Here is a 13250-nt window from a genome sequence, read left to right on the forward strand (position 1 = left end):
TTTGGTAACGCATACCTCAATTGTTTGTTTTAAAATTAATTTTTTATTTAAAATGACAAGCATTTTTGGGTGCCCAATCACACCTTAATCAAAGATTGGTGGCGGCTCTTCGAACCATATTTTTCGATCGTAAAGGAAATCCAAATTTTTTTCGAAACGAGAGGTCTTTTAAATCGTATTTGTTTTTAAATTAAAAAAGAGATAATTAAAAATTAATGTGGTTTTTTAAAATCTCACTTTTTTACCCTTAAAAAAAATCGTCTCGATATGTGACAGTTTAATATACGATTAAGGAAATACTTAAAATAAAATAGAATAATTATAAGATAACATTATTTTCATAAATTTTTCTTAATCATTTATAATATATACACCGTACAATTATAATTATTTAAAATCAAGACTTTTAAAAAAAACAACGTTATCCTTAATCAATGAAATTATTTAATAAATTAATTATTTTAATATTTATTAACATTAAAACTTATTTTTTATAAACATTAAAATTTAAATTTAAATATTAACAATCGTTCTGTCATACAAAATTAAACAAATACAATTAAAATACATGTATGATTAAGGATGGATATAATTTTATGTACAAGAGTATAAACTTTTAAAGAATTGTATTAAAAATTTCAGAAATAGGATATCAATAAAAAAATAAAAAAAATATTAATTTATACATTTATTTAATTTTTTAAAAATATGATCGCTTCTGTATTTTTTCGTCCTGTTATATTTATTTCATCAAAATAGTCAAATATTATAGGAGTGAAAAAACTAAATGGCTTAAAGTAATAAGATAAAGGTTCTATCGAGTGGTTTATGGTTAAAGAGAGTATTATTTTTTCTTGAGGTCTTGCATTTAAATTAGGCCTGTAAACGAACCGAACGAGTGTATGTTCATGTTCGTTCGTTTAACTTTAACCGAACAAATGAACGAACACGAACATAAACGAACGAAAAGTTTCTTGTTCGTTCGTTAAGGAATGTAACTTGTTCGTGTTCGTTCATGTTCGTTCGTTTAAATGATAAACGAACACCAATGTACGAACATAAACGAACACAATAAACGAACGTTAACGAATACAAATGAACGAACGTAAACTAACACAATAAATGAACATAAATGGACGTAAACAAACATAAATGAAAATATTTTTTTCTTTCCTAACAATTTTAGGATTATATTTTATTTAATTGTCTTGAGTTTTTTAATTTTATTTAAAATTAATTGAATTTTAAAATATTTATAGGTATCATATTAAAATTTATTAGGCTTTAATACTTTAAATGAGTTTAGAGAGATTGAGCTAAACATAAATGAATGTACATAAAAGGAGATAAACGAACGAACATAAACAACATAAACGATCGAACATAAACGAACATATTACCGAACGTTCACGAACGTAAATGAACGAACGAGTCCTCTGTTCATATTCGTTCATTTAATTAAAAGAACACAAAATATTATTCATGTTTATTCGTTTAATGAATAAACAAACTTCTCGCCAAATCGTTCACGAATGGTTCGTTGAACGTTCGGTTCGTTAGGCCTAATTCGAATAGTAACGACTATATGATATATATACGTTGTTGATGATTAAAAATTTATAGATATATATTATATTATAATTATTATATACTATTAAAAAATAATGCTAATAGTAAAATGTGGGGATAGATATTTTAGATACAAGATTAGATTTTTATATATGACAATAAGCTGTACCTAAGAAAATCTGATCTCAAAGTTCATTATTTACATCGACAATCACGTGATTAGTGTTCCACTTCCACCTTTAATCCGTCCCCAGTCAACCCGTCTAATCGTCCATCACCCAATGCCTAACAGTCAATAATGATGCCATGTCATCAAAATCATCCTACGCCGTCGGATCAAATCCAAATCCCACGATCAAATTGATTCTTGATTCTTGGCACAACATTTCGAATTTATTGTTCTTCTAAACCATTTTTCAATAAATATACATACACATTCCATCCTTGCTCTTCAATTTTTGTTTCTTTTGAATTTCTTCGAAATATCAGATGAAATTATAGAAAATATATTTCTTGTAAGTTAAGTAAATTATATTTTTAATAAAAATAAGATTTTTTTTAAAAAAAAATAATTAATTAATTGATTGCTGAGTACTTCAACTAAGACAATATATGTGAATAAAAAAATCTATAAAATAATGATGTTAATATGTGGGAGGGTGTCCGGGTTCTCTTAACATTAGACGAAATTTGGTCTATGGGTCCCTCAGTTTCCAAGCTTTTTAATTTTCTGGTGTGTTTTCTTGGATGTTGCCATTATTTTCTAAAGTTAACTTTATGTCAAGGTCTCTCTCCCACTGTGTGTCCTTGTCCTTCGACTAGGTTTCTTTCAAACTAAAGGACAAGGGAGAGATTTTATTTTCAATCTTCAATCTTTTTTCTGCTCCTTTTTATCAATCTTGTGAAGGGGTTTCTCCAAACAAGACCCTTTTTTTCTTCTTGGTTTAGGTTGTTACAAAATTTTTGAGCTTTTTAGTTGATCTCTGTTAAAAAAGAAAGTGGGGATGGATTTGGGCAAAGTGTAGATTTTGGTAAGATGGGTATGGGTTATTTTCACTTGGAAAGTTGAAAGATACGTACATACATATAAGGGGTTTCTCCAAACAAGACCCTTTTTTTCTTCTTGGTTTAGGTTGTTACAAAATTTTTGAGCTTTTTAGTTGATCTCTGTTAAAAAAGAAAGTGGGGATTGGATTTGGGCAAAAGTGTAGATTTTGGTAAGATGGGTATGGGTTATTTTCACTTGGAAAGTTGAAAGATACGTACATACATATATAAAAAATTACTTTTTTTTGGGGCGTTGAATGAGATCGGTAGTCCTTTTTTTTTCTGCTAAAGGTTTGTTCTTGACCTATTATTGGCTTCCTTGTTGTTTCCATCTTGCTTTTTGGTGAACAAAAAGGTTCACCCTTGATTCTTGGTGTTGGCTGCTAATATATAAACACTTGGAGGAAGTGAAAAACCAATACTTGATTGTTGTGGCTGAATAGGAAGATTGAAAGATTTTGGATTTGTGTTTTAGATTCTTAGATTTAGGAAGCTGTGTTTATTTTTATAGATCTTGAATTGTGGCAGATTTGATTTTGCTGTCTTTGCGAAGTAATTGGCTTTAGGAATTATAGATGTGATTTGAATTGGTTGAATACAAAAGTTTATATGTTGGGGGTTTGGGAAGTTTGACATTTTAGTTGTATGGATTGAACTAGTAGTTACCTGAGTGGCAATGTTAAGAGCATTAGCTCTTGGCTTGTTGATTTCTTTTTTGGCAGTCTCGGTTTCGGGTACTGATAATGAGTTTGCAGCTTGTAACTGTGATGATGAGGGCTTTTGGAGTGTTCATAGCATTTTAGAGTGCCAGAAGGTGAGTGATTTCTTCATTGCCGTGGCGTATTTCTCGATACCTATCGAGTTGCTTTACTTCATCAGTTGTTCGAACGTCCCCTTCAAATGGGTCCTTGTTCAGTTTATAGCTTTTATAGTGCTTTGTGGATTGGCTCATCTTCTCAATGGATGGACTTATTATGGTCCCCACTCATTCCAATTGATGCTGTCCCTTACCATTGCCAAATTGCTTACCGCTCTCGTCTCGTGTGCCACCGCGATAACGTTATTGACTCTGATCCCTCTCTTGCTCAAAGTTAAAGTGAGGGAGGTTTTCTTGAGGCAAAATGTGCTGGAATTGGATCAAGAGGTTGACATGATGAAAAGGAAGAAGGAAGCCAGTTCACACGTTCGGATGTTAACGCAGGAAATCAGGAAATCGTTAGATAAACATACCATATTGTACACCACTTTGGTTGAGCTTTCTAAGACTTTGGATTTGATCAACTGTGCCGTGTGGATGCCGAATGAGAATGGAACACAGATGAACTTGACTCATGAGTTGAAAACAAGCTCTTCGAGGAGTTTTCACCAATCTATCCCGATGAGTGATCCTGATGTGAAGGAGATAAAGGGGAGTGAGGATCTTGAGACTAGACTCCGCACTTGGGCTTGCGAGTGGTAGTGAATCAGATGAGGCAGGTGCCATTGCAGCAATCAGGATGCCAATGCTTCAAGGTTTTAATTTTAAAGGGGGAACGCCAGAATTGGTGGAGACAAGCTATGCCATTCTGATATTGGTTCTTCCAAGCACGAACTCTAGGAATTGGAGCTATCCAGAAATGGAGATCATTGAAGTGGTTGCTGATCAGGTGGCTGTAGCTCTATCCCATGCTGCTGTTCTCGAAGAATCTCAACGAATGAGAGAAAAACTGAGCCAGCAGAATCAAGTGTTGCAGCAGGAAAGGCAGAATGCAATGATGGCCAACCAAGCGAGGAACTCTTTTCAGAAAGTAATGAGTCATGGTATGAAAAGACCAATGCACTCGATTTTGGGCTTACTTTCAGTGTTTCAAGATGAAAATATGAACTTCAAGCAGAAGACTATTGTTGACACATTGGTCAAAACAAGCAGTGTTCTTTCAACTTTGATCAATGATGTGATGGAGATTTCGGCAAAAGATAACGGAATGAATGCGGTTCTTCAGAAACCTGTCTTATTGCAAGCAATGGCGGTCGAGCTTCAAAGAATTTTGCGTCGGTAAGGGGAAGGGATTTGAGGAGCCACTCGTACTCGGGCCAACCCTTTGTGGGCAGAACCTCCAATTGGATGCTTGGCCCGCAGGTATGGGGATCGGTTACCGGTCGGCTCACAGAGATCTTTAACTTAGTATTTGCATTCTGTCATTCCATGGTATACAAACATGTAGGCAGTGAATTTTGCTAACCGATTTGCTCATCGAACATCGTAGCCGGAACTCCATGGAACGAATCAAGGTAAAATTACATGTACACTTACTGAATACCAAAATGAAAGCTAGTGTGATATTTATGACACTGAAAAATGTATGGACAGTAATGCATACCATCAATTCTCTTTTTTTCTATGGTGAAATCCATTTATTATTGAAAACATAACTGCAATAGGTTGAGTTCATATGCTTTTACTGGTGCATACTGCATTTGACAGCTTGTCATTGACAAACCTTAGCATCAGCGCATTCAAGCTCTATGCTGTTATAGTTCCCACAAGTTTGTTCACACAACCCATTTTTCTTAGAAAAAGGAAAAATAAACTTTCCATCAACCAATGAGCTAAAATGATACCATGAAGCTTTTTGAATAAATTGATATTAGTTGTTCTAGTTTAATTAAAATCCCGGGTTCGAGTAACATTAAATTTATGATGAAAAAAGTTTAAGCAGATAAGATAAAGACTGGTTAAATTCATAAAAAGAACAGCTTAAAAGAACTGTGCATGTATATCATTTCTGCAGGGACAGATCAATTCCTTTATTTCTCCACAATCTCCATAACAAGAAAGACAAAAGCTCAGTTTACATAGCAAACATCACCAGATGAGCTAGAATTTTGTAGAGGCATCCTCTTATATGTATGTTATCCTAGTGGAAGGAACAATGGGAGAATCTTTAAGAGTAGCTTCAGAAGCCAACTTTAATTCGTCTACCGGAGTCAATTTGCAACCCCATATCGACGGTGATTGGACGACCTTTGTTGCCAACTTAAGCAAATGAGTCTTTAGGAGAGCACTAAGGGAGTTGTTTAGTCAGCACGTCAAAGTTACCAAAGTTTTCATCCCCCAGACAACAACAGACCAAATACAAGGTTAACACATTTGCTTTCATCCACTTTGCGAATCAAGATCTCCAATAAGCCATTGAGAAGGTCAATGAGAGTATGATTGATGGAAGAAAGGTGACGATGCAGAGAGCGAGATATCAACAGATTCGTCCTCTTATATGTATGTTATCCTAGTGGAAGAAACAATGGGAGAAACTTCAAGAGTCGCTTCAGAAGCCAACTTTAATTCGTCTACCGGAGTCAGCTTGCAACCCCATATCGACGGTGATTGGACGACCTTTGTTGCCAACTTAAGCAAATGAGTCTCTAGGGGAGCACTATGGGAGTTGTTTAGTCAACACGTCAAAGTTACCAAAGTTTTCATCCCCTCAAACAACAACATACCAAAATACAAGTTTGATACATTTGCTTTCATCCACTTTGCGAATCAAAATCTCTAATCAGCCATTGAGAAGGTCAATGAGAGAATGATTGATGGAAGAAAGGTGACGATGCAGAGAGCGAGATATCAGCAGATTCATCCTCTTATATGTATGTTATCCTAGTGGAAGGAACAATGGGAGAAACTTCAAGAGTCGCTTTAGAATCCAACTTTAATTCGTCTACCAGAGTCAGCTTGCAACCCCATATCGACGGTGATTGGACGATCTTTGTTGCCAACTTAAGCAAATGACTCTCTAGGAGAGCACTATGGGAGTTGTTTAGTCAGCACGTCAAAGTTACCAAAGTTTTCATCCCCCCAGAACAACAACAGACCAAAATACAAGTTTGACACCTTTGCTTTCATCCACTTTGCGAATCAAGATCTCCAATCAGCCATTGAGAAGGTCAATGAGAGTATGATTGATGGAAGAAAGGTGACGATACAGAGAGCGAGATATCGCAGATTCATCCTCTTATATGTATGTTATCCTAGTGGAAGGAACAATGGGAGAAACTTCAAGAGTCGCTTCAGAAGCCAACTTAATTCGTCTACCAGAGTCAGCTTACAACCCCATATCGGCGATGATTGGACGACTTTGTTGCCAACTTAGCAAATGAGTCTAGGAGAGCACTATGGGAGTTGTTTAGTCAGCACGTCAAAGTTACCAAAGTTTTCATCTCCCAGAACAACAACAGACCAAAATACAAGTTTGGCACCTTTGCTTTCATCCACTTTGCGAATTAAAAGGATCTCCAATCAGTCATTGAGAAGGTCAATGAGAGTATGATTGATGGAAGAAAGGTGACGATGCAGAACAAGATATCAGCATATTCATCCTCTTATATGTATGTTATCCTAGTGGAAGGAACAATGGGAGAAACTTCAAGAGTCGCTTCAGAAGCCAACTTTAATTCGTCTACCGGAGTAAACTTGCAACCCCATATCGACGGTGATTGGACGACCTTTGTTGCCAACTTTAGCAAATGAGTCTCTAGGAGAGCACTGTGGGAGTTGTTTAGTCAGCACGTCAAAGTTACCAAAGTTTTCATCCCCAGAACAACAGACCAAAATACAAGTTTGACACCTTTGCTTTCATCCACTTTGCGAATCAAGATCTCCAATCAGCCATTGAGAATGTCAATGAGAGTATGATTGATGAAAGAAAGGCGACGATGCAGAGAGCGAGATATCAACAGATTCATCCTCTTATATGTATGTTATCCTAGTGGAAGGAACAATGAGAGAAACTTCAAGAGTCGCTTCAGAAGCCAACTTTAATTCGTCTACCGGAGTCAGCTTGCAACCCCATATCGGCGGTGATTGGACGACCTTTTTTGCCAACTTAAGCAAATGAGTCTCTAGGAGAGCACTATGGGAGTTGTTTAGTCATTACGTCAAAGTTACCAAAGTTTTCATCCCCCCAGACAGCAACATGCCAAAATACAAATTTGACACCTTTGCTTTCATCCATTTTGTGAATCAAGATCTCTAATCAGCCATTGAGAAGGTCAATGAGAGTATGATTGATGGAAGAAATGTGACAATGCAGAGAGCGAGATATCAACATATTCATCCTCTTATATGTATGTCATCCTAGTGGAAGGAACAATGGGAGAAACTTCAAGAGTCGCTTCAGAAGCCAACTTTAATTCGTCTACCGGAGTCAGCTTACAACCCCATATCGACGATGATTGGACGACCTTTGTTGCCAACTTAAGCAAATGAGTCTCTAGGAGAGCACTATAGGAGTTGTTTAGTCAGCACGTCAAAGTTACCAAAGTTTGCATCCCCCCAGACAACAACAGACCAAAATACAAGTTTGACACCTTTGCTTTCATCCACTTTGCGAATCAAGATCTCCAATCAGCCATTGAGAAGGTCAATGAGAGTATGATTGATAGAAGAAAGGTGACGATACAAAGAGCGAGATATCAACAGATTCATCCTCTTATATGTATGTTATCCTAGTGGAAGGAACAATGGGAGAAACTTCAAGAGTCGCTTCAGAAGCCAACTTTAATTCATCCACCGGAGTCAACTTACAACCCCATATCGGCGGTGATTGGACGACCTTTGTTGCCAACTTAAGCAAATGAGTCTCTAGGAGAGCACTATGGGAGTTGTTTAGTCATTACGTCAAAGTTACCAAAGTTTTCATCCCCCTAGATAACAACAGGCCAAAATACAAATTTGACACCTTTGCTTTTATCCATTTTGCGAATCAAGATCTCCAATCAGCCATTGAGAAGGACAATGAGAGTATGATTGATGGAAGGAAGGTGACGATGAAGAGAGCGAGATATCATCAAATTCATCCTCTTATATGTATGTTATCCTAGTGGAAGGAACAATGGGAGAAACTTCAAGAGTCCCTTCAGAATCCAACTTTAATTCGTCTACCGGAGTCAGCTTGCAACCCCATATCGACGGTGATTGGACGATCTTTGTTGCCAACTTAAGCAAATGACTCTCTAGGAGAGCACTATGGGAGTTGTTTAGTCAGCACGTCAAAGTTACCAAAGTTTTCATCCCCCCAGAACAACAACAGACCAAAATACAAGTTTGACACCTTTGCTTTCATCCACTTTGCGAATCAAGATCTCCAATCAGCCATTGAGAAGGTCAATGAGAGTATGATTGATGGAAGAAAGGTGACGATACAGAGAGCGAGATATCAGCAGATTCATCCTCTTATATGTATGTTATCCTAGTGGAAGGAACAATGGGAGAAACTTCAAGAGTCGCTTCAGAAGCCAACTTTAATTCGTCTACCAGAGTCAGCTTACAACCCCATATCGGCGATGATTGGACGACCTTTGTTGCCAACTTAAGCAAATGAGTCTCTAGGAGAGCACTATGGGAGTTGTTTAGTCAGCACGTCAAAGTTACCAAAGTTTTCATCTCCCAGAACAACAACAGACCAAAATACAAGTTTGGCACCTTTGCTTTCATCCACTTTGCGAATTAAAAGGATCTCCAATCAGTCATTGAGAAGGTCAATGAGAGTATGATTGATGGAAGAAAGGTGACGATGCAGAGAACAAGATATCAGCATATTCATCCTCTTATATGTATGTTATCCTAGTGGAAGGAACAATGGGAGAAACTTCAAGAGTCGCTTCAGAAGCCAACTTTAATTCGTCTACCGGAGTAAACTTGCAACCCCATATCGACGGTGATTGGACGACCTTTGTTGCCAACTTTAGCAAATGAGTCTCTAGGAGAGCACTGTGGGAGTTGTTTAGTCAGCACGTCAAAGTTACCAAAGTTTTCATCCCCCAGAACAACAACAGACCAAAATACAAGTTTGACACCTTTGCTTTCATCCACTTTGCGAATCAAGATCTCCAATCAGCCATTGAGAATGTCAATGAGAGTATGATTGATGAAAGAAAGGCGACGATGCAGAGAGCGAGATATCAACAGATTCATCCTCTTATATGTATGTTATCCTAGTGGAAGGAACAATGAGAGAAACTTCAAGAGTCGCTTCAGAAGCCAACTTTAATTCGTCTACCGGAGTCAGCTTGCAACCCCATATCGGCGGTGATTGGACGACCTTTTTTGCCAACTTAAGCAAATGAGTCTCTAGGAGAGCACTATGGGAGTTGTTTAGTCATTACGTCAAAGTTACCAAAGTTTTCATCCCCCCAGACAGCAACATGCCAAAATACAAATTTGACACCTTTGCTTTCATCCATTTTGTGAATCAAGATCTCTAATCAGCCATTGAGAAGGTCAATGAGAGTATGATTGATGGAAGAAATGTGACAATGCAGAGAGCGAGATATCAACATATTCATCCTCTTATATGTATGTCATCCTAGTGGAAGGAACAATGGGAGAAACTTCAAGAGTCGCTTCAGAAGCCAACTTTAATTCGTCTACCGGAGTCAGCTTACAACCCCATATCGACGATGATTGGACGACCTTTGTTGCCAACTTAAGCAAATGAGTCTCTAGGAGAGCACTATAGGAGTTGTTTAGTCAGCACGTCAAAGTTACCAAAGTTTGCATCCCCCCAGACAACAACCAAAATACAAGTTTGACACCTTTGCTTTCATCCACTTTGCGAATCAAGATCTCCAATCAGCCATTGAGAAGGTCAATGAGAGTATGATTGATAGAAGAAAGGTGACGATACAAAGAGCGAGATATCAACAGATTCATCCTCTTATATGTATGTTATCCTAGTGGAAGGAACAATGGGAGAAACTTCAAGAGTCGCTTCAGAAGCCAACTTTAATTCATCCACCGGAGTCAACTTACAACCCCATATCGGCGGTGATTGGACGACCTTTGTTGCCAACTTAAGCAAATGAGTCTCTAGGAGAGCACTATGGGAGTTGTTTAGTCATTACGTCAAAGTTACCAAAGTTTTCATCCCCCTAGATAACAACAGGCCAAAATACAAATTTGACACCTTTGCTTTTATCCATTTTGCGAATCAAGATCTCCAATCAGCCATTGAGAAGGACAATGAGAGTATGATTGATGGAAGGAAGGTGACGATGAAGAGAGCGAGATATCATCAAATTCATCCTCTTATATGTATGTTATCCTAGTGGAAGGAACAATGGGAGAAACTTCAAGAGTCCCTTCAGAAGCCAACTTTAATTCGTCTACCGGAGTCAGCTTGCAACCCCATATCGGCGGTGATTGGACGACCTTTCTTGCCAACTTAAGCAAATGAGTCTCTAGGAGAGCACTATGGGAGTTGTTTAGATAGCATGTCAAAGTTACCAAAGTTTTCATCCCCCAGAACAACAACAGACCAAAATACAAGTTTGGCACCTTTGCTTTCATCCACTTTGCGAATTAAAAGGATCTCCAATCAGTCATTGAGAAGGTCAATGAGAGTATGATTGATGGAAGAAAGGTGACAATGCAGAGTGCGAGATATCAGCAGATTCACCCTAAGAAGGCAAATCAAGGAAGGGTAGGTGAAAAGTTTGACAAGGTTAAAAGAGAGTTTTTAATCGGAGAAGGGAAGAAACGATTTATACAGTATACCTAAAGACCAATCATATGATGATTGTAATGATATATTTTATTTACTGATTTTATTGAATAAAGGCATTGCTGCTATTATTTTCAGTTATATATTTGTGTTTAACATAAACTTGAAGATAATAAAGTCCATATAATAACATAATTGTTATTATTAAAAGATCCATAGTCAAGTATTATTATGGACATAGACAATAATAATACGCTTAAGACTAACATGTTATTGATTAATTACAACGGGTTGTCATCGACATAAAATGTCAGAATTGATACATAATTATATTGTTAGAGAACAATGTATTGGATTGACCCCACCATGAGTATATGTCTTGTATTATTATGTGACAGTCATAATATTGCTCATGATGATTACTATATGTATGATTCTCAGACTTGAGATCAATGTTATCTCAACATATATTGTTGTATGTTTTGATGCAATTAAACATGCTTTGTAACTGGTTGCTCTATAAAGACTGTTATTGAATATATCTCGATATATGTAGTGGGTGTGTATGATTAAGATATGATTTGTCCTTCTTACATAATAGGAAATATATCAGAGGCCACTTGATTGAGTGAGACTAGAAATGTATGGACATCCTCGAATAAGTTGATATGAGATATTACAAATTATTCGTTAATTAAAGTCTACTCTAGATATCAATAAACAATAGATGGGTTATACAATTGTGATTATTCCAAGACTTGAGCCTATTCTAGATATAAAGAACAAAATGATGTAATACATAAAAGAGTTAATAACGAAGATGATATGTCAAATCATATTTTCTTGTAACTTAAGTGACAATGATATATGGATAGATGTCACTCATTGTATGTAATTTTAGAATTGTTCTAATAATTATTGCTAACTTTACAAGAACCTACATAGTCACATCCTAAGATTTAAATGAGCAAAGATGTACAATTTGTTGTATGTTACTAAAACATATCTAGAGTTAATATATGTATATTTGATATACATATGTTTTAATTATCCTGAATATTTAATTTGAATTAATTAAATAAGGATTTAATTAATTTGAAATAATAAAATCCCTAATATGTTAAGGTAACTTGGATATAAAAAGAGGTGCAAGGTCTAGCATCCGTTTTTACATCATTTTCAGTCGTTTCTCTCAAAACAGTTTTGGGGAAATCAAATATTACTCTCAATCGGGTGAACTGAGTAGAGGTCGAGACGTGGTTTCGTGGAGGCTTACGATTCGAACCGATCGTCACCACCATTAGTTGCTGTTGTCCTTACTATTTTTCAAGGAACCTGTATTCACATTCTTTCCTCTCGATTTTGGTTTATCGTATTTGGATCTCTGGTGAGACAGTCTAATTTTGTTTCTGCTGCGCCATGGGTGAGCCGACCGTCCCAACAACGACATACAAGGAAGCCTTATTAGGAGACCCTCTTTCCAGCCAGCGATACACTGATAAGAAGTGTTCTAATGAACCTGAAAGTGAAGTTAAGGAGGCCACAAATTTCTTTCTACCATCGAAAGACTTTGAATGGATTAAGTTCTCTCTAACAGGCGTCATGAAAATTCATGACTTCGGGTTTGTGCAAAGAGCTTTGAACAACAATGGTATCGACGTCAAAATTTCCAGATGGGGTTATGCTGCTAATGTGTGTATTATCACTTTCGACTCGGAGAAGGAAAATGAGAACGCCTGGAACAACAAGCATGAAGAGCTATTGTACTGGTTCGATCACTTGGCAGGGAGGGCCCCCGATGACCTTGTGTTTAATCTCTCTCATTAGCGACCCTCTAAGTTACTGGCATGAATCCTTCTTTAACAGTCTTACCAACCGTTGGGGACTGTTGGTGTGCATCAACAATGAAACGCTAATGAAAGAGGATCTCTCTGTGGCAAAACTTCTAATCAGAGTGGTTTTGATGTTCCAAGATCTCTAATTATTTGTCTGAATGACAGACCTTACTTGATCATGGTTAAGGCGGGAGCTGTTTTGATAAGAGAAGGAGGTGGATGGCGTTTCGACGGATGTCTGGTCGAAAAACTCGTCAGAAAGAGAGGTAGAGCTGATTAGGATAGCATCTGGAACACCAACAGGCAGTTCAGTCTGGAC

The 13250-nt window shown here is 37.0% G+C and overlaps 1 protein-coding gene across 1 annotated transcript; it reads left to right on the forward strand.

Moving 5' to 3' along the window:
• The first annotated feature begins 2674 nt into the window (after positions 1-2674).
• Positions 2675-4968, forward strand: LOC120133524 (protein EIN4-like). Its single transcript, XM_039150093.1, is given in 2 exon segments — positions 2675-4023; positions 4025-4968. Coding segments are annotated over 2 exon segments (1362 nt in total). The 5' UTR covers positions 2675-3292; the 3' UTR covers positions 4656-4968.
• The last annotated feature ends 8282 nt before the right edge of the window (positions 4969-13250 follow it).

The sequence above is a fragment of the Hibiscus syriacus genome, unplaced genomic scaffold (assembly GCF_006381635.1).
Source record: "Hibiscus syriacus cultivar Baekdansim isolate YM2019G1 unplaced genomic scaffold, ASM638163v2 tig00110584_pilon, whole genome shotgun sequence".
Taxonomy (NCBI): Eukaryota; Viridiplantae; Streptophyta; class Magnoliopsida; order Malvales; family Malvaceae; genus Hibiscus; species Hibiscus syriacus.